The 22,736-nt window shown below is 36.6% G+C and overlaps 1 protein-coding gene across 1 annotated transcript in view; it reads right to left on the reverse strand.

Moving 5' to 3' along the window:
- LRPPRC (leucine rich pentatricopeptide repeat containing) overlaps positions 1-22,736 on the reverse strand; it is an 89,602-nt gene that overhangs the window by 36,100 nt on the left and 30,766 nt on the right. The window contains exons 17-22 of the mRNA XM_032215090.1: positions 21,870-21,976; positions 21,581-21,658; positions 20,498-20,608; positions 19,154-19,284; positions 15,746-15,831; positions 14,145-14,352 (exon numbers count right to left, since the gene is read on the reverse strand). Of these exons, the coding sequence (XP_032070981.1) occupies positions 14,145-14,352; positions 15,746-15,831; positions 19,154-19,284; positions 20,498-20,608; positions 21,581-21,658; positions 21,870-21,976 (721 nt within the window). The remainder of the gene's footprint in view (positions 1-14,144; positions 14,353-15,745; positions 15,832-19,153; positions 19,285-20,497; positions 20,609-21,580; positions 21,659-21,869; positions 21,977-22,736) is intronic.

Raw genomic sequence — 22,736 nt, forward strand, 5'->3', positions numbered from 1 at the left:
TAGGGGGTATCCCTAAGGCGCCATGTCACATGGTGCTCTGCCCGCTCCCCAGCTCCTGCGGCTTGACACATTCGGCATACCTTCTAGGTCAATGCATGGAGCTCTGCCTAGCTGGAGGGTGGTTGCGCGAGTGCCTGATCTGCCACCAGCTCACATGCTTCCCAGCCTCACCGTGCCCTGGCCCAGTTCTCCCAGGGTGCCGCCACACTCTGAGCATAACTTCTTCTCTGGTTCCAAACTCTGGAACTCGGCTTCTGATTCTTCCAGCTACGGCCGCTCTAGGAGTGTGCTCTATGGTTGTGGGCCCTATGGCAGCCGGCCCACAACCATAGAGCACACTCCTAGAGTGGTTGCTGCTGGAAGAATCAGAAGTCAAGTTCCGGAGTTTGGAAGCCGGAGAAGTAGTTATGCTCAGAGCGCGATGGTGGTGGTGAAAGCGGCGGCAGCGCCCTGGCCCTGCAGGGAGAGCTGGGCCAGGGCCTGGTGAGGCTAGGAGGCATGCGAGCTGGGGGCAGAAGAGGCGCTCGCGCAACTCCCCTCTCCAGCCGGGCAGAGCTCCTTGCACTGACCTAGGGGGGGGTATCCCGAATGTGCCAAGCCACGGGAGCTGGGAACGGGCAGAGTTCCATGTGGCTTGGCGCCTTAGGGATACCCCCTAGGTCAGTGAATGGCGCTCTGCCCAGCTGGAGAGGGGGGTTGCAGGGCAGCTGCTCGTGAGCATGGTCACCTCATGGTTGCTTCACCCCTGAGGCTGTGTCCGGTTCTCCGAGAGCCCGCTCGCAAGGGATCAGCCTCCCAGCATCTCCAAAACAATAAGCCCTCCCCTAATAATAAGGCCCAAGCCATATTTTGTGGGTCAAAAGAAAATATGACTCTGTCTTATTTTGGGGAAAACACGGCAATTTGAATATTACAATGTAATTCATAACAACAGTTGTTTTTAAAATGCAAATCTACTACAACATTTTCTTTTTTTCTCATTCTATCTACTGTACTGCATTATTTTACAGTTCTGGTCATTCATATACTGTAGTTAACTAATTACAACCTAATTTTATTCATTCATTTACAAATTATAAATGAAAAAGAGAATTTAAGCATTTTAACCAATTAATACATTAAAGAAACATAATCTATCATACCAGTTCTACCACATAAAAATATTAACATTCAGTTGGTAACTATGAATCTGAATCTCAACTAAGCAGCATAATATAATGAGCTGACATATACAAATGTATTTTACCTTATTAACCATGAATCCTAATAATATGTATGTGCCCATAACAAAAACATCATTGTTCTAATTTAGAATTCAATTAGTTAAGAAGTGTGTGATGATGATAGTGTGGTCATATATTTGCCAGATTAATTAAAATTTTTAGTGAAAATTAATAGATATGTTAGAGACATTTTCAAAACTAACTTCTAGCAGTTAATTACTGATATTTGTTGTATTAGATAATTATGCAGAAAATGTTGAGAGAAATTGAAAATTCAGTATGTTATATTTATGAAACAAAACTTATTACATAACTTCAGAATCAAAATTTTTGAAAGAAAATTATTCATTTAAACTCTTCCCATGAATTATTATTTTTAAAAGGTTGCTAAAATTTTGTAAAGATTGATGCAAATTTCATTATTAATTACAAGTATAGGCAACATAATGATATTACTCCAGTCCAGATGAAATTGTAAATAGCCTGACTTGTTGGATTTTTACCTTACCCTCTTTTACTGAGCCCTGTTTACAGAACATCTTCTGGCACCCCACAGTCATTTGAATTATTGTCATTTGGGGTGAAGACTAAATTACAGGTTAATTTCAAAACTGCAAGAGGATGATACAAACTAGATTACTGTCATACAAAAGAAATGCTATGGTAGCTACCATACATGGATATAAAGCTTAATATAATCAGTGTTTTCTTCTGCTCTGGATAAAAGTTCAGTTAACACACATAGAAACAGCTTGGAAACTCTTCCCCATGATTTTCTTTAGGGTACAATTTTGTATCTTCAAGTCTTGTCTATTTATTTCAGCTTCTGACAGTGACTCTGGAAAGAGCATTATTCATCTCAGCTGCTTTCCCACAGTATTGTTTATATACAAGTTATCAATAAATGAATAATTGGAATGCCAACCAACCAGATACATTAGTAGTGTAAATAGGATTCAAATATATAGTTCTGAAGAAATCTACCCTGTGTTTGTAAACTAAGAAATGAGTGAAAGGTAAAAGGGTTAAAAGTAATAGTTAGGGAATAAAGGAAATGTATGTACCTATAAAGGTTACATTTCTAAACTGTCATCTTGACTTAACATCTGGAGAGTATTAGAATGACATATTAATATTCAGTTTCAAGAGTGCCAGATGAGAGTTCTCCAAACATATTTACAAAATTAATCATATCTACAGCAGAAATCTCTGGAATTAAAGTGGTATGCATGCTAAGACACTTTCTTACCCACCAATACCCAGATTTCCCCAAGCAAGAGCTGCAGAGAAAATACCCTTACAGAACCTGATGCAACATCAGAAACTTCTCAGTGTGAGAGAACTGGTAATTTGGTTCTTTTAAAAAATAACAGCAGCAGCAATCAGTTATTCACAATGAGGTATGCTCACTGAGTCATTCTGAGCCAAAGCCAAAGATTTTTAATAAGCCCCACAAAAATTAAATGGAACTATAAGAACCCAGCCTCAACCAAAGTTGTGCTCTACTGTTATGCAACTGCCTTTTGAAAGAACACCTTTCAAAAGGTTGACTTGTCAAATCAACTACCCTTCTAAGCGTTTTTATATATAATTTTTATAAAAGAAAATTTTAAAAGAAAAAAAATATGAATTTTCAAAGAGAAAGGGAAGTAAACAAAAAAGTAACAAGTGAAAAGAGCCCAAAGAAACAAAGAAAAGAAAAAAAGACTTCCGATATTCTTAAAAGTGCTTATAAATATATTTTGTCATTTTTCCAAAGTTACAACATAACTTCCTTCTTTCTGCAGTTTACCCTTTCTAAAGATCAAGTGCATAACTCACAGGTTCATTATTAATCAGAGATAAATGTACTTATTGTCCTTTTCTAATTATGCAAGTCAATTTTGACACATCTGCTAATTGTCATATTTACCATCTATTCCTCCATTGTGGGTATTTCGTAGCCTTTCCATTTTTGTGAATATAATAATTTTGCAATGGTTATATAGAAATATAATCTTCTATAACTCTTTTCTAACTGTCTATCCATTAGTCCAAACAAGAAATGTTATAGTTAGAATTGAATATTCATCTTTAAATCTCTTTGTATCATTGTATTTGAACCCAAAATTTTCTGGATTTTTTGCAAGTTCACCTGGCATGATAAAATGATCCTTCATGTTTTCCCTTATTTAAATTTGAAATACATTCGAAACAATTTTTCTGGTACATCATTTTATAAAATACCTCTTTTAAATAATAATAGTATAAATTTCAATCCTTTCAGCCACATATTTTCCCATTGTTCAAGCAATATATTTTGTGCCTATTTCTTAGGCTATATTCTTAGCCTATTTTATCATACACTCTTTAACTTGGTTTTTTCCCCCCATTTTTCCAAATTTCACCAAAGTCTACACTACATTTTAGCAATTATACGTTCATGATTTAATATAGTTCAATTTCAAATTCTATATTGTGCTGTTCAATTCCAAATATCCTGTTATATATTTTAAATTTTAAATCTCTTTTAATTCTGCATATGAAAATTACTGAAAACTAAATCCCTCTACAGTCAAATTCTCTCGATTTCATCCTATATTTTCCAGACTCATGTAGAACTCTTTATATGTTAATCATTTCTTTTAGCCTGCTGTTTCTTTTCTTTAAAATTCTTTTTGTGCATAGTATTTTAGGTACAACTATATCTATTCCATATGCTCAATTTGGAACTTTTAAAAAACCTGTATCAACTTTAACTTTAATGTACTATAGAGATCCAAACTTTAGGTCATGCTTTTCTAGTTCTAAGATTCTCTTATTTTTTAGCAGCATTCACTTATTCAACCAAACCAAGCTGCAGGTTGCAAAATATAATCTCAAATCAGGTAGTCCTAGTCCTCCTTATCCCTTTCTATCTTGGAACTTTTTTTAATTTAATCTTTAGAATTCTTGGTGCTCTCCCAGCTTGGTTATTTTCTTGAGACATTTCATTACCCAACTAGGTACCTTCATCAGTGGTACAGGGAGTGGGGTTTGTTCTCTGAGAGAGCAATGAATATTGAAATCTCTACAAGAAAACAATCAGGCTCAGAGCGCAGCAAGGACTCCACAGTTCAATCCTGCTCAAAATATTGCCATACCAACTAACACACCATTGTTAAAATGAGACATATATATATATTTTATGAAAATAGCTACTGTTTTTTTTTAAAGCACCATTTTATTCATAAAAATTCTACCTAACAATGTCAGTTGTACTTTTTCCAATCTTAGCATATTTATAACTTCATTTCATGTCTTAATTGTCCTGAAAAGATATAAAATTCATATTAGTCAACCAAATATTTCACTTTTCTCTCAATCTTAAAACCATTATTTAGGGTTTTTGCTCTTCCAGCCATGTTTTTATTAACATCTTCATTTTCTTATTATTAATTTGAAATTGAGGTAGCACACTAAAATTGTTTAATTTTTAAATTTATATTTCAATTTCTTCCAAAGGACTGTCTAGATTTTCACTAAATATTGCCCATAATTTATACTTTTCCTTTTTAATCCTTACTTTAGCGATTCTTTTGCCTTATCTTATGGTTTTATTCAATATTTTCAGAGGTAATGTGAATAATAACATCACGGAGTGCCCTCATCAATATTTCACAAATGTATGTCAATTCCCTGTTTACATTTATCTATCTTCTGTAAAGTATAAATTGACTTTGCCCATTTAATAAAATTCTCACCAAAATCCGTATCTTCCAAACTTTTAAACAAGAAAGTCTAATTCAAATTGACAGAGGCCTGCATTTAGAAAGATCAGTGAAGCTTGTTCTTTCTTATACTGTTTTAGGTATTTCAAAATGTTCAATATATTTCTATTATCTATCAACCGACTCTTTAGTAAAAACAAAAGCACTTTATGGTGGGACTGGAGCTGCGAGACTGCTTAACAACTTCAGAGTGTAAAAATTGCAGCTGTTGAACAAGGCAGTCATATGATACCTCACTTAACTGCTTCTATAATTGAGATTGATCCCAATTATGGTCGTTAACTGAGGACTACTGTAACACTATATTAATATATTTCAATCTAGCTCCCTCATATCCTTTCATTCTACAAAATAAGAGTTCATTTTTGGAAAAAATAAATAAATGTAGCAATTATTCCTGAAAGAAGTTGGAAATCCATCTGGTCCAGGCACTTTACCTCTTTTAGCTTATTTTATGGCTTCACAAACTTCCTTGTTGCAATAGGTCACTCATTATTAGTTTCTATTTTTCTGTAATTTTCACTAAATTTTATTTCTTGAACCATTACTAGGTGTGACAGCTTTTTTATACTAACTGCTAGGTAACTTAAATGGGAGGATATTACTGAACTTTTATTGTTCTTCTTAAGTATCGGATCTCCACTTATATGTGGCTGACCTTTCTGAAGAGAGAATGCCAATTGTTAGATCTGATTGAGCATGGCTCTTCCTAGCACTGTAGATAATTGTATTTTCTGATAGTGAAATTTTAATATAGATCAAATTACTTGAACATTTTTTTCCATGAGCATAATCTTACAACTGTTCGTCATATTGTTTATACAAAAGTTGGAACATTTTGCTATTCAAATACACTGCTACATTTTTTAAAACAAAGCTGTTTCATTGTTACTTGCATACCTGACAGTTTATATATTTCAATCCCAGCAGTACAGTGTCATAACTGTTTTTGAGAGCTCTATTCTACAATATGATATAGGGCTTCTGCCTAGGTAAACATGCAGTCTGCTATGCTCTATTTGATTAGGAATTAATCTCTCACTCATACACTTAATTGAAAATTGAATTAACTTGTGATTAAGCAAATGTTATTTTGCAACTCACCTGAATGAATCTTAACAGGAAATAATGTAATTATGAAATTAATTCATTTTATTAATTGTAAACATTTTCAAAAATTGCAATATTAAAACTTATCTGTACAAAATAGAAATCATTTATTTGTGAATTACAGGTACATGCATAATTCTTTTTTCTCTTCTAGTTTTAATTTATAACAAATATTAATACTAAAAATATTGTCACTTTCAGCTTTATAGTCGGTATATATGTACAAACCAAGCAGCTTGCTTGATTTAAAAAAAAGCAAAATAAGAAGCTAAATATTGATTTTAATTGGAATAGAGTGTTTTAATGTTCTGCATAGCATATTAGTGAAGTGGCAATTTACCTAAGGGTTTTACTAATTGGAATGCTCTCAAACCAGAAATCACTAGAGAGAAAGGAAGGAGAAAGAGGGGGGGGGGGAAGGACTTGTGGGGGGACACACAGAATGATAAAAACAAACCCCTCTGCAAATCTAAAGCAGAAGTTAGCCTGGAAGGAAATCAATTCAAGAAGGTACAATCAGCTTTAAAAAATTATTCTGTTAAGAGAACAGGGCTCTTAAAAGAGCTAAACGTCCCCCTCCCCCTTGTTCATCAGCTTTAAGGAGGAATCTTCAAGGAGACTCATGTTGCAATTACAACTAATCCTCCCCAAAAAATTAACTGTGTTGAAGGCTTTGTAATTTCCCTAGGTACAATTTAGCTGTCACTTACTTTAAAATTTACTCAAACATGAATTCCGAACAGCACTAACTTCACATGTCAAGTGCTTTCCAGCCAATTGAGTCTAAACTGGAAGTCAGTGTTAAACAACTGAATGATTAGACAAGATAGCTCATTTCCCTACTCTTTTGTTCAGAATAAAATGCCACATTTACATTATCAGGCTCAACAGGATTTTCTGACAGAGGGAGAAAAAAACCCCCAGCGAACACTGTCCGTACTAAATGCATGAAGCCTGTCATTTACCAATCAGCCTTCAAAAAGTAATAGCAATGAATGTAACTTAATTACGACCCAATGATCCTTGACGAAAAATCATCTTATCACTGTTCTGTTCTCCTAGGGCAAATGAACCACTTTTGTCCTTTGGCACTAAGGATGTAAAATTCTTAATTGCAATAATGGAGTAAGAGAGACAAACCTTTCGTTCACTTTTTTTAAATTGTGTTGGTGAGAAGAAAACAATCCATAAATAGTGCAGACATTTGAAATAAATATAATGTAAGCTGATAAGGGGGGGGGGCGTATGTATAGATTTATCCACAGTGTATGGAATATCAATAGTTTGGAAGGGTGGAGGAATAACTTTAAAAATAAGACTAGAAAGTTTAGGCCAGGATTATTAATCATTTTTTATTCTCAGTTCAAATCTGTTTCAAAAAGAAACTGCTATAGGCATTGTTCAAAATGAATTATTACATAACTTACTGGACTGGCCAAAATAATTTAACTATGACTGGGAGACAGCTGTAGAAAATGTTCCATAAGAAAAGCTGAACTGAAATTAGTGATGTCATTTCAAGACTATTTTCTCTACTGAAACACATATACCCATTCCATTTTGTCAATGTCTATAGAGCAGTTCACTGATGCATTTATACTGCCTTCTCTCTCAATTGGTTTCATTTGCCTTCAGTGTTACTGTCATGTAGCCAAATTTGACTGGCTATTTAACATCACAATGACATCTTATTCACAATATCACTGACTGGTTGGGATCACTCCCATGATTGATCCGGGAATTAGAATTTTACCTTCAGATTGTCTTTACACGTAGTCTTTGAGTTACAACCACAATTGGGACAAAACTTTTGGTTGCTAAGAAATGTGGTTGTAAAGTGAAATGTCATTTGACTGCATCATTTAGCAACCCCAATTCCAGCAATTGTATTTGCCACCATTAAGCAAATTTTACCAGTTGTTAGCCAATCCTAGACATTCCAGGATGGTCCCTCTCAACTTTCTCTCAGTAAAGTAAGGTGCCTCCAACTTCTTATACCTATCTCCACTTTCTCCATCTCTGTCCTTTCCATGGCCTTGGACCCTGCCTGTGGCTCCAGGCTTTTTGCCATTCTCCAGGAAGTAGCAGCCACCCTAGCTCACTGATCACCCTGTACTCCAACCCTTGTCATTCTGCTTTCTGGTGCCTCACTTCATATTTGCCATCTTCTTGCTGCCACTACTACCACACAACCAACCTAGCTGGTGGGGCAGTGCTGGGCTTTGTGTTGAACTATGGCTGGGGGATGCTCTTTACAATCCCAGTAGCAATGCACCAAAGCGCCCCTTTGTGCTGTACTCTTGAGCTGAGCTGGGTCCGACTTTGCACTTGGGGGGAAGGGGTGCAGAGATTAAAGCATGGCCCTGCGCTGCAGCACATCAAAACAACCCTCTGCAAAGAGTTCCTGGACGGAGCTGGATTTGTGCCTGGAAAAAAAAAAGGAGGGGGAGGAGTATAAAGCAGCCAAAGATGGTAGATCCTCTCGGGTGGCAGAGCACACAATGTAAGAAGGCCAAAAAGACACAGAGAGACATATTGGGGAATTGCAGTGCCCCTGTGGTCATATATGTGAGTGTGACCAAATTCTGATCACATTGCTGTGGGAGCACTGCAAAGGAAGTAATTTTGAGTCCCTTCATTCAGCGCTCCTATGACCTCAAACAGTCACTGAATCAGTGGTCATAGGTCAGAGGCTACCTGTATATTCCCTAAGTAGCATCATCATGCCAAGAAACCTTATTGGCTTATTAGCTTTGATAAAAATTCTTGTAAGAGCTCAGAAAAAATACTATAAATATATTCAGTGAAAGGGGGAAAGAGCAGTAAGAAATTTCACAATGTCAAGTATGCCAAATTAAATAAAAATGTTATCTATCATTTGTAAAAGATTCTTTAAAAAAATTAAAAAGGCCAAAAGCTTTTAAAATATTATATAAGGAAATAATCCATAAATGAAATTTCCAAAAGATCTTACAAAATTATAGCCTTTTCCCAAATTGAGGTAAGACATTCTGCAATACATGAAGTAGCCTTTCCGTACACTAACATTTTCAATGGCACATCCAACTGCATTCTAGAATATGGTAGATCTGATCTTATCACAGTGAAACACAGGAAGATAAAATTCTTCCAACAAAATATATGGTCATAATTTCTACTTGTTTGTTAGTAATATAAAAATTAGACTTTTTCATGATTAGACTTTACATATAAAAATTTAAGATAACCTGAGAGCATTTAAAAAGGGCATTATCCCACCCCTCTATGCAAAAGCTCAATTTGCAGAAGTGAAAACCATCTCATCTCCCCACCGACTCAGCAGTACACATAGTGAAAATACTGCTATCACATTCCAAAGCTTGGGAAAAGATTGTGAAAGGTTTTTGAATATTTACATGCAAAAACTAGCACTAATAGTTATCATCTCACTTATTCTCTATCCCACCTGCATATGAACAAAATATTCAGGACAAACAAATAGTTACATATAAATTTAGCAAAGCCTATAAATATTACAGTCAAGCTGAAATGGCAAAAAGGGGCTTGTTCTTAATACTACCATTCCCTATGTCTGGAACATTCAAAACTACTTAGGGTTCGGAACCATCCTAATACTCCCAATCAGTGATGTGCGGTGAGGATTACGGTTGGTGAGGCAAGAGCGCGGCAGCGGCGAGAAGCAACATCCCCACCGCTGTGTCTGACAGGGGTCATGTGTTTATGACCGCCATAAATGCAAGACGCCTGTCGGACACAGTGGCAGGGACGGAGGAGGTGGGGACGGAGGCGGTGGAGCGCAGCAGCGGCGGGGACGTTCTCGCCGTTGTATCCGACAGGCGTCTCCTGTTTATGTCTGCCATAAACGCGAGGCGCCTGTCGGACACAGCGGCGGGGATGGAGGAGGCAGGGGCGAGGCGGCAGCCGGTGAAGAAAGGAAAGAGGGGGAGGTGGAAAGGGAGAGGGGAACAGGAAGGGGCTCCCAGTGGGAGGGGAGAGGAGAAAGGGAAGGGGGGCACAGCAGGCAAAAGAAAGAAAGCGCCGGCCCGCTAGCAGAGGCGGGTAGAAGGCTGCCCCTCTCTTCTCAAACAAGGCTGCCCTCCCTGCCTCTGCCCCTTCCCTCTCTTCTCGAACAACTCTCTCTCAAATTGAGTTTGTTTGAATGAAGTGAAGAAACACACGCACACATACACACACATTACTCACAATAAAAAATTACTTACAAATTACAATAATTTTGAATTCCTCCCCCCTCCCGACCCACATACATTTTCCAGCTGTGTCAGAGGATTTCAACTCTCCTCTCGTCCGTCATGATGAAAATGTAAAAAATGTAAAAAGAAAAAGGCAAGACCTGCTGCTGTCAGAGGCAAGATGACCACATGCCTCCTTTGCATAAAGAATTTTTTGCCTTTTAACCCTTGCTTAACTCTGCTCAAGTGATCATAACGATAGTCTAAAGGAGGCACATGGTTCTGTCGCCTCCCCCTGCTAAGCACTCTCACTAAGTAGAGTCATCCACTGTGACTCTGGCAGCAACTACCTCTGCCTTTTTCCTTTTAATTTTTTTTCTTTTCTTTTTTTTATATAATTTTTTATTTCAAACACATAAACAGAAACAGACACATGACTTAAAACAACATAGGAACAATAAGTTCCATCCTATATCATACAGCAGTTCCTTATCGGTTTCTTTGCAGTTAGTGTTTTCCCTTCTATACATTTCTATCTTGGATTCATAATTTCCTTATTCGTTATCCATTTTTATGTACAATTCTATATTTATTTATACTTAGCTATTTATAACCAAATATTGTTTACCTATATTGTGCTTTATATCCCTACTGTCATTTATTCTCTTACATACAATTATAGGTATACATTCACATAATTATTCTTTTTCTTTGCCATTCTTATACTATTGTTATTCCATTTAAAAGGTTATAAGGTATAGTTTGGATTGCTTTGTTTACCATCCCTAGCACCTGTTGTAACACCACCTTATTTTCTCTTTCTTTTCTTTTCTCCCTCCCTTTCTTCTCTACTTCCTTCCTTCCTCCTCTCCTTCCCCTTCTTCCTTCCCTTACCTCTCCCCTACTCCTACCCTCTTTTTTCTCCTTCCTACCCTCTCTCCTTCTCTTTCTCTCTCTTCCTCCCTCCTCTCCTTCTCTTTCTCTCCCTTCCACCCACTTTCCTTACCTTACCTCTTTCTTATTCCCTTACCTCTCCTCCACTCTTCCTCTTCCTTTCCTACTATCTCTCCTTCTCTTTCTCTCCCTTCCACCCTCCACTCCTTTCCCTTCCTTCGTCCCTCCCTTCTCTACTTCCTTCCTCCTCTCCTTTCCTTCCTTCTTCCCTCCCTTTCTATTTCTATTGTTATAGCTGTCTCTTTCAAATCCCAGTTTATGTTTTCTTGGGGATGGTATTTCCACATTTTTTTTTCTTTTCATCATGACAGTGGCGAGGCCCTGCCTCCCCTGACGGCACGTCCCTGCTCCCAATGGTATGACAATCAAAACTACAGTTTTGAAGAATGGAGTTCCTAGTTTAAAAGAATTTAATATCTTTAAGTCTCTCGGCTCCAACTATTTCACAGGTTGCTATTGAGGGGAGAAAATGAAAAGGGAACCCAGGCAAGATGCTCTGAGGGAAGGCAGGACATACTTGTAACAAATAACATTATTAAACCAACAACAAGCTCAAAGTTGACATGAGAAGAGAAACAGTATACAAATGCATTCAACATGTCATAAAATACTCTTGACCAGTGAGTCAAGAAAAATAGGGATGTATTAGCAACTAGGAATGAACACAAAACTTGTTTACAAACTAATACCTTGTATTTGAAAGATTTAACTGTTCATAATGTATGGACTGCATCCTCCTGTGAATACATTTTATGGTTTTAATTATTTAATTTGTTTTTAAATGTGCTAGCTGCCCCAAATCACACATGTGAGATGATGGATAGCTGTATAAATTGAAGGGATTAATAAATAACTATTGCAGCTTGACCAATACTGCTTCTAGTGCAAGGGCATCATATAAAAATGGGAATTAAGAAAATATTGAATATGATTTAACATATATGAAGTGTGTTAATACACACAGAGATGATGTTTTAGATTGAAATAAATCCAAAGTATGATTCTCAGACTTCCATATTGTCTCCCAGGATAACAGTTGTGCACTGACTTTGCTGCTGATGCCAACCTCTTAAATCAGTACGTGTTTGTACGGTAAAAATTAAAAATGGAATATTCCACCAGAGCTGCTTTGTAGCTGTTTATCAACTATCCTGATATTGCACAAAGGATAAGTGAACAGATGTTGATGCCAGTCTTTGACACTGGAGAGGAAGCAAATAGAAAGCAATCATTATGCTCCAGGACATGCAATAGAGACTGATGGCTGCATCCCTGCATGTGTGACCCAAAAAAAATTATCTGTCTAGGATACTTTCCAAGCTGTATCCTCTTGTAATTGTTTAGCTTGTCATGCTACTCTACAGTTAGTCCCTGAACTGTCAGTGTCACTTATAGTTTGGGCTTAGAAAAGGCTTGGTCACAGGGAATTTTTCTTTTCTTTTCGATCTTCCCTGATAAGATATTGGATTGGATTGAATTGAATAACTTTTATTGTTGTTTTCCTGTATACACAATGGCACACATTAAAACGAAATTACGATACACTGCCCTTGAAAGAGGGGAAAAAAGATTCACTACATGCCCCACCATTTCAATGTAACTTTCCAGAATTTATGGAATATACTCCATTGTTTGAACTGATGAAAGCAGAACATAGCCATGAACTCAAGAGAAGGTGTCTGTTGAAAGCTATTGGTACACCAAGAACTGTAAATCTGCTCTGAGAAGGAACAGAGGGAATGTCCAAATAAGAGCAGCTTCCAATAATTGTCCCAAACAGTAACTCTGAAGGATTTCTGCAGATCTGTTTGGTAAATGAAGATAGGAGAACATTGCAATTAAAGTGCATTTTGCGCTTGACAAGTTAATGCAGGGGAAGCATTCGGAGTGTTGGCACTCTACCCTCAAAAAGCTGCCGGGTCACAACAACTTGTGCAGTGATTCAAAAGAAAAGTTTACTTCACTTTCCAAAATGCCCCTATAATGGTTTATAATTCTACCATTAGTCTAATCCTATTTACAGACCCAGGAAACACTGTTTACCTAAAATAAGAATAAGGTGGCCAGTTCTACCCCATGCTATGTGGCAGAACTGGGGTCCCCAAATTGGTCACTACCAGGTCATGGCCTATTTGGAATTGGGCCACACAAGCGTTGGGCCGGTGTGCGCATGCAGCCCTCGCACATGTGGCTGGCTGGTGGGCACTCGTATGTCAGCCCGATGCTCAAGCAAGTTGAGCTTCCTGTGTGCGCCGACCTGCCACTTGCGCAACCTAATTCCTCTCTTTTTTGGCCGGGCCAAAAAGCTGCAAAGGTTGGGGATTGCTGCTATAGATCACTCTGGGAAACTGAAAAAAAACAGCCATGAAGAAGGCAATGGAAAGCCAGTGAAGCCAAGGAAACTAAATAGCTATATCAGGGGTATCAAACTTGCATCGTCAGGGCATTGTCACATGATGTATTGTGACTTTCCCCCCTTCGCTAAACCAGGTGTGCGAGTGTCCAGCATGTGATGCATCTGGCCCATGGGCCGCGAGTTTGACACCCCTGAGATATATGTTAGTCATCAGGAAGTAAGCTTAACCCAAATCCAAACCCAACTGTGCTAGCTTTTGGAGATAGGGTGGTGGGAATATCAATAATTCTTAGAGGATGCAGTGATCTGAAACATCTTTTGTTTCTTTGATATTATTAGGTTCACAAAATGAAAGAAATACGGCAAACAAAAAAAGCATGATTGTCATGATGACATAACAACAACAATAACAGCAGTTAATTGTTGCATTTAATGAGGTTCTCTAAGTATAGGCTTGCAGAATTGCAGTATAAAGAAAGCATGTAAAGATTGTGTGTAAAATGTAAACATAAAAGTAAGTATCTTTGCTTCTTTAGTTAACTGCAGGTGTCAACCAACTTACCTCTTTAAGTGAACAGTAACAAGGGGAGAACACAATTTTGCAGCAGACTGTGGTAACAGCAGGCCTACCATAGCCTCATGCAGCTGATTCACCTTTTCAACTTCACCTTTGAAGGCTACATTATTAAGGATTTGGTAACATTGTGTGACAGCTGAATCTTTAATACAGACATTCTTCTCTTTCATCTCCGTTAAAATGTTAATAGCATCTACAATAAACCATAGCAAAAAAAAAGGCTTAGGTAATTTTATATACAGAAAAAAACAAACTGCTATTAAAACAGCCTTTCAAAAACCAGCAGGAATGTAAATTCTGTGTATAATGCCAATTTCAAGTTAATTACTACTTGCATTTCTAAACGAGACTACAATTATGAATCCACAAAGCATGGTTTTATCATTTTGCTGCAACTTTGACTACAAATTACAGATGGGAACTGTGAGCCCACACTGCACCACATAACCCTGTAGAGTCTGCCCTATAGCAACAAGATCCTACTAAATGGATGCTTTTATCGTTTGGTGCTAACATCTGCTAAATCACACCATTGTTTCTTCAGCAGATGGCTTGTCACGAGGCCAAATAATAAAGATGTGTTTACACTGTATATAGAGCCAGACTAATGGTCTGATACCGATAGGGCCTGTTTGCTGTGTCGATACTAATTAGCCAAGGAGAGCCAATGAAAGCTTTCTAAGAGACTGCATGTTAAAACATTAGGTTCATTAATCTTCATTAGAAAGGCAGAAACAAACATTTTCATATATGGAATAAGACCATTTTTGTAATGTTCTTAATTACTGCACAAGCAAAATGTTTTGACTACTTTACATAAAAGCATCTGCTGAAATATATCCTGCAGCATGCTATGGGGGCTTTTGAAAGATTGACATAATAGCACCTTTTAATTGTATAGGTATCTGATCTAAATATCAACTCCTTTTATGATAATCGCTCTAAAACACATACAAAACACACACAATGTGCATATTATACATAGACATAATGTTTACCCTTTTAAGTAAAGAAATTTAATATAAATCATCTAACAGAATCTCACATTCAAATTCACTAGTCAGTGTTAGAATATATTTTTTTCTAATTAACTATGCCAATAACTTACAGTTTACAAGTCTTGTAACACTCACTTTTAAGATCTAATCCTATATTTCTTTTAAAAAAACCTTTTTTTTAATCCAAGAGTGCTTAGACACTTTTCAAAGAGGTTATGTTTACAGGCTTTACACTCAGGCTTCACACCTTCTTAAGGAAAAGCAAGGCCATTAGTCAAGGCACATATACAATTTGTGCCATAAGCCATGATCTTCAAACTCAATCCTAACAGCAGTGCTAATAAAAACTAGCTGCAGAAATGCAAAAAGCACTGAGCTGTGTAAATGTAAATGACAAGCTTGCCAGTCCATTAAAACTAATGGCCTACATCGTCCAAGTATCTCTGGTTGAATTCACATGCAAATTTGGATGTAAAATGTTCAAGCACTTTGTAGGGCATGATATACCATTAATATTTTTATTCTAGTGGAAAGATATCTGTATTATATAACAGTAATATACATTGAAAGAAAGCATCTATTGCTTACCATCCAGTCTTTCATGTTTCGCCAAAATCTTAATCAATTCTATATAAGCGCTTAATTCAAGAACCTCAGATGAATCTTTACGGCAACTAAAATATATAAAAAGAAATAAATCAATTCTTATGTCATACTGTCCAATAATCTCAATGCTCAAGCTGATGCACGTTCACCTAGAAATAGAACATGGAATGAAACTAGTCTCAGTAACTGGATAAAATGATATTATTGCTGAAATATTAAGACACTGACAGAAGCAAATTTGTTTGAAGACATCAAATTAAATGCAGCTGCATTAATGGAGGGCTTGAGACATGAATGTAAAAAGAAACAAGTATTGGAAGGACTAAAGGGCAGTGCCTTTGTTTTTAATCTCTGTTTTAAAGAAAGAACACTGTAAATCGTAAGACTTATGTAAAAATATGTACAAGGCAAATCTGAGGTATATTATCAAGCAACACTGCTAATGGGCTATATCAAGGCTAATATGAACTAAGATTCCATTGACATAAAATGGGCATAAAATGAGCATCAAATGCCCATTATATTTATAATTGCACTAGGACCCAAGTATAAGCTTATGCTGAATTTAATGACACTTATGTCTTTGGGATTGCTGAGTGATATGGTTGTAAAACATGGTGTCCTATGATTGCAATTGCTTAGTGATGACCATTTCAGCAGTCCTAGGCAGTGTTGTAGTCCCAGGAAGTATAGGTCATTAAGCAGGAGGGTATATGAATCCCAGGTGAAGAGTGTGTGGGTAACATTGGGGGCCTGGTGCAGGCTACATGCTAGTTGGGGGAGGCTGGGGAAGTGGGGTGCTTCAGCACCATGAGAGCAGAGGAAGACTGTGGAATGCAGAGCGTAAGATCGAATGAGCACAGGAAAGCTGGGAAAGACTTACTGAAGTGAGTTGCAACCTTCCCTGCCGACTTCCCATTTTCTTTGTGGGGAAACTGGTAGGGACACTTACAAATTGCAGTCACATGATCATGGCTTCTAGCAATGTCATAATTTCAAGTCAAGCACCCACCCAGATAGTGATCATATTATGAGCAATGGCTGGAACTTCAAGATTGGTTGTATAACAATTTTTTTTTCACCACCACTGTAAGTTTGAACAGTTACCAAACGGATTGGACATAAGCCAAGAACTTCCTCTAATGAATTTTATTATTTCTTTATTATAATATTCCATTAACAAAGGACTGTTCCTCAGGCATAAAGATTTTACAATAAATCCAATTCCCAGTCACAATCATTGCCAAATGAGGAAATATAATACAAGGGCTGATACTGTTTGTGACTATAGGTTAGTATATATGAAATATGTAATTCTGTAAGGACTTTCATTTGTTTGCAAATTCTGTAAAGGGGGAACGGACTGAGCAAATGCATTTTATAGATCATCTAAACTGGAGAAAGCACTATTTACCATGAAGATTAAAGAGATGTGCAAATTTCAACTATATTTGATGGATGTGTCAGTGTTAGAAACATTACAAGAAATATTTGTATATGTATGAGACTTTGCTTTCTCTTGAAATACTGATATAAAAATAGTGACAAATATTTGATACAAAAATACTTCATGTGGCTCCTCTTCAGCTGTTAGTCAGCAACATAAAATTTACTAGACAGCAATAGAGGAAGACAACAAACAATTCCACCAGTATTTCATACCCCTTCTATGAATATCTGTAACTGGGTATAATGGAAGAACTATTATTTAACCGTTGAAGGTCAAACTTTTTTTCTTCACCCTTCCCCAATTCTTGTACTTTTGGGGTCAACATTTAATTAATATGGATATGGATTTTTTCACTGAATACTGTATTTTTTGCATTACAAGATGCACTCTGCCCCTCCCCAAAGTGGGTAAAAATGTCTGTGCATCTTATAGAGCAAATATTGGAGTGGGGGGAGGGGGGATAGGATTCATCAAGGAACACTGGAGCCTTTGCTGCCAAGCAGCTGATTGCCGGTTGGATTGGCCTCCTGGAATACTGCCAATCAGCTGTTCTAGGCGGTGGGGATCACTGCTGCTGCCAATCACCGCCGCCATTTGGCGGTGGTGGTGATGGCAATCCCCAGCACCTACAACAGCTGGTTGGAGGTATTCCGGGAGGCCCATCCAACTGCCAATCAGCTGCTCAGCAGTGAAGGCTTCAGTGTTTCCTAGTGGCGGCAGCAGCAGCTCAGCTCAGTTGACCAGTGGTGGGCGCAACAAAATGGATCCCTCACAAGCCATGTGCTGCGCTGCAATAATGTGCTGAAGCTGACCAGGCTGTTTGTTGTAAGGACGCTAGCCAGATGAATACCGGATGGATGCTGGGAGGCAGAGGCAGATTTTTGTTTTCCTCCTCTAAAGCTAATGTGCATCTTACGGTCCAGTGTGTCTTATAGTGCAAAAAATATGGTATATGTAACCCACCAAAAAGCATTTTCGGTTCAAGACCGGAAACAAATATGTTAAAATAAATTAATTACTTTAGCAAGTTCAGATGTATAACAGCTTTGAGTTGTTAATAAAGTTGCATAACAGTGGTGGATTAAGCCTGGTGCGCTCGGGTATGGGCGTACCAGTGCTTGCTGGGAGCATCAGGTACCGTTCTGGTATGGTGCTCTGGAGGCCCCACCCGCCCGCTATCCTTACTTGTATTTGACCCAACTGGGCCATTTGCCAAGCAGCTGGAGCGTCGCGGGCAATGGGTACAAATGCACGCACAGTGCGCGTGCATGTGGTGGAAGCCCGGTCCCGTCGCAGCGTACCGGTTGCGACAGGATCCGGAACCCACCACTGTTGCATATGCTGAATCACTATCTTTGAATGCCAAAATAACCAAGGGAACATCGTAAACTGTTTTAGTTAATTATACTTATTTGTTTTAATTTAAAACAAGTATCTCAAGAGTACAATTTTTTAAAAAAATTAAAGAAAAAATTAAGTGCTAAAAAGCACTTTGCTTCTTGACAATTCAGTTATTACAAATTTTAGCTGGGAGCTAATTTTCATAATCAAGCTGTTGCCTTTTGAAAAACAAAAAACATAATTGACGATAACTTTTAAAATAATACCGCTTACAAGAACTGCAGCAATCCATACTGTAGATATATTACTAATCAGAATCGAAAGCTAGATACCAAGATATTCTAAAACCTCATCCGAAATAGATTAAAATATAATACAGAGTAATATGAGCGTAAAACACTAACAAAGTGCTGGCACAAAAGCGATTGTGTAATCATGACAGCTTACACAATCAATTTTGAATTTCAGCAGAAAATATTTTGTGTGAGATAAGCTAATTAAAAATGTATGGGAGGTGATAATATTCAACCTACTTAATTCAATAAGGACTGTATATCAGCATAAATGTCTCTGACATCCTTCAGTGCCAGTGTACTTACAATTCTTCTTTCAGGTTCATTGCTTCCTCTACATTATCATTTTGACAGCAAAGGCGTATTAAGGCTCCATAGCCCACAACATTCATGTCGAATTCATATTTTGCTTTTACTGCAAGAGCTTTCTGCATATTCTAGAAGGAACATTAAGCAAAAGATACGAAGTAGAAAAAGAAAATCAACATGACATTTTATATTCTACTAGAAAATTACATTTATTTATATATGCTTACAGTTAGCACTGCTTCTTAATAATTCATACACTTTACATTTATGTGCAAATGAATCTTTTATAAATTAGTAAATAGTTTAAATATGTCCATTATAAACTTTTATCCTGTGTTGCAATACATGCTTTCACTGATTTCTGAAGTATGCGTATCATTAATTACATCACATTGTACTTCATGACAAAGCATTTTCACATTTTATACCTACAGTGAATATTTCACAATCATTTAAATATATCAATGAGCAGAGAACATATTAAGTTGGTTAATTAAAAAGAAGACGAATCCAATTTTCTGGCATAACAGGATATAAATGGAAAGTTCTGATATATTAATATATTTTAAAAATTAAAATATAGTTTAATTTACTATGAAATCAGACATTGCATCAGTGCCATGTAAAACAAAGTTCAGAGCCCATGTATAGGAACTCAGAGCAAAAGGAAGTCCTATACAAAAATATGAATTACAGTTGGATGCCTGCACATGAAGACAAGAGCCTCTGCATCTCAGAAAGCTTTTCTTCAAGAAAAAAAAAATGGAATTTCAGTTCCCACATTAACCACCTTTCAATATTTGACTTGCAAATTATTATACATGTATCAGTTGCTTGACAATCTAGTTGTAAGAGACCAGAGCTGTGGCTTGAAAGGACACTTGGCATGTATGATAAACCTTTCACAGCTGTTACTATCATTCATTTTGCAGATTACCATTAACAGACTTCCACAATCTCAAAACATGTCATTCACGAGGTAACTAAAAATCAGCACTAAGGGGTTTTCCCCACAAATTTTTAAAAATACTTTAGATTTACAAGGAGTAAACCTGAAATCCAGGAAACATTAGTTTTTCCTTAATCACCTACATGCATTTGGAGTTTGACAAGAAACAAACACATATAATTGTATTTGTTCATTTTGAGCTTTAATGACTTTTATAATCTCTCCCTAAGTCTCCCACCGATCTATATGAAGTCTCCTGTGGCTAGGATTTGTATTTTACTTAGGTTACTCTGTAAAGTGTCATTTAAACCTTTGGTGCTATACATAGTTAGAAGTATTTAATTTACTTATCATACTTTGTTAATAATACAATAAGCAAATCTGAAAAGTACCTTTTCTGAACACAGAGCAATTATAAAGTTCTTTAGAATATCTTCAATGGGTTTGTTTTCAGCTTTAAGTTGTTCAAGTTTCTCCTCAAAATTATGTGAACCAATTAAGGACTAAGGTAAAAAAAAAAAGAAAGATATTCAAATAATGTTTTACAATGAAACACATCTAAGCAACAATGTGTCTTATTGATATACTTTTATTTTTGCAGATGTTATGTGTAAGGTACAAAAGAAATCCTAATGTTACTTTTGAAAAATGTATTTCTGTTATCTCAGTTGTGGACAATGCCGTTGAGTAGTATCAGTCATGTACTTCTCTAAGATTCATATTGGTCTTAAATAGGCTTCTCCCACTGGGAGCAGGTCCCCCATTCTTCTTTGTTCTCTGTGCGATTCCAATGCAATTGAGGACAAACTAATTTGTATATTCCGTCATCTTCTGCATCAGCATGGCATAAACATGGCATGAAATTCTGAACAATAAATAGCTCTATCCTTAAAAGGAAATTAAGTCATAGAAACCAAGCATTTAGGGTTTCAAATCAATTTATGGAAAAGTCAGAAATACCAGGTAGAAATTCCTTAACTAATGCATATTTTTACTATTGCTAGGATCAAAACTCATTTTTTTTGGTACAATAAAATTTGGAAGCCATGTATTCTGGTTATGTAGCAAAATTATTTAATGCCAACCTATTTAAATAGTTACATACATACACTTAACATCTGCTCATCAGAAGCCAATAAAATTACACTGTAAGATAGAATTAATGGCTCGATACATATTTGAATATAAGCATCAATGCATTTATGATAATTTAAAAAACTCAAGGAATGTGTGGTTTTGTTTTGCTGTTAAGATTGCTATCAACATTTAAGAGTTGCCCTGTCTAATTTGTCTCCTTAAAACTTTAGTATTCTGTCTAAAATAGGCTTCCTTATTTCAGAAAAGGATTAAATAAAACTAATTTTATACATCAGGCATATTCAGTTTTAAGGCTACTACACACTTGAAATGAATATGTTGGTATATATTGTATGTTTTATATAATTATACATAAAATAACATTTGCCATTACAGACCTTAATTAAATTGGGAACGTTGTGTTCAGTCAGCAGTTTGCTAATACCTTTGTAGTAGGCAGGAAGAATTGTCATGTTCTGTAGGAAGAAGTGGAGAGAATCATGTGAGTTTTAAAAGCACAACCCCCCCCAAAAAAATCTGTTACACAAATTTCAGACATAATTTAAATCTCCAACACTTGCATGCCATTGAGAAGTGGTCTGGCTATACTTAAAAGCTGCAATTTCAAATCTAATAGATACATGTCAGGAAGGACGGGCATTATGTAGCAAAAAAATGAAATAGTACCATCTTCTGTAGCTGATGGAAGTATTGTCTCAACTGCTCCTCCCTGTCCTGTACCTCTGAGTCAGTCATATTGTCAATCAAGGAATAAAGAAAACGGCCAATATTTTCTGCAAGGTGGGGGTAGGGGGAAGACAAGAGAAAGCATTCCACTAAAATTACTGACACTGTCATGTTATCAAGATTAATTTATAAGAAATCATTTTGGTGTGAGATGTCACCCTGATGAGAGGCTCTGAAATGGCAACAATGATCACTGAGGCATAGAGATTATGTGGTTTGGGAGCACATATCTAACTGGTGAGTGAAAGGAATATTAATTATTTTCAAACCGAATGACAGCTTTTCAGAACAAAATCTTTCTTCAATCTATTTTTTCATGGCTGTGTGACAAAAGCAGCACTGCCCAAGGCCTCTCCCCCACTTTCCTGCCCACCACCCCAAAACAGTTGCCATAAATATTTTGTCATTTATTCAAAAAGAAATAGAGCTTTTTAAAGCTTCATAGGCACAGCCCCATGTCTTTCTTATTATTTCCAGGGTTTTTCTGAAACTGATGAATGAATGTAAACACCATAAAGAATATTAAATGATATTTAATCATCAGCTCCAATAATCATATGGGGAGCTGCTTATAGCCAATGAAATTTAAGTTTAACAAAATATGCCGTATAGGTTAAAAGTATTAATTTTGACACTAAAGCATCAGGAAGAATCAATGAGGTTCCAACAAAGAAACTACATAGTGATGTATACTGTATTTTCTTATTATTGAAAATATTTTATCACAATGTAACTTTTGTTATTAAAACATTACAAAAAGCTATTAAATTTATAGCTTCTTAAAATATTTGTATTAATGCCCTTCTA

Source organism: Thamnophis elegans, chromosome 4, assembly GCF_009769535.1.
Source record: "Thamnophis elegans isolate rThaEle1 chromosome 4, rThaEle1.pri, whole genome shotgun sequence".
In the NCBI taxonomy this organism is placed as follows: Eukaryota; Metazoa; Chordata; class Lepidosauria; order Squamata; family Colubridae; genus Thamnophis; species Thamnophis elegans.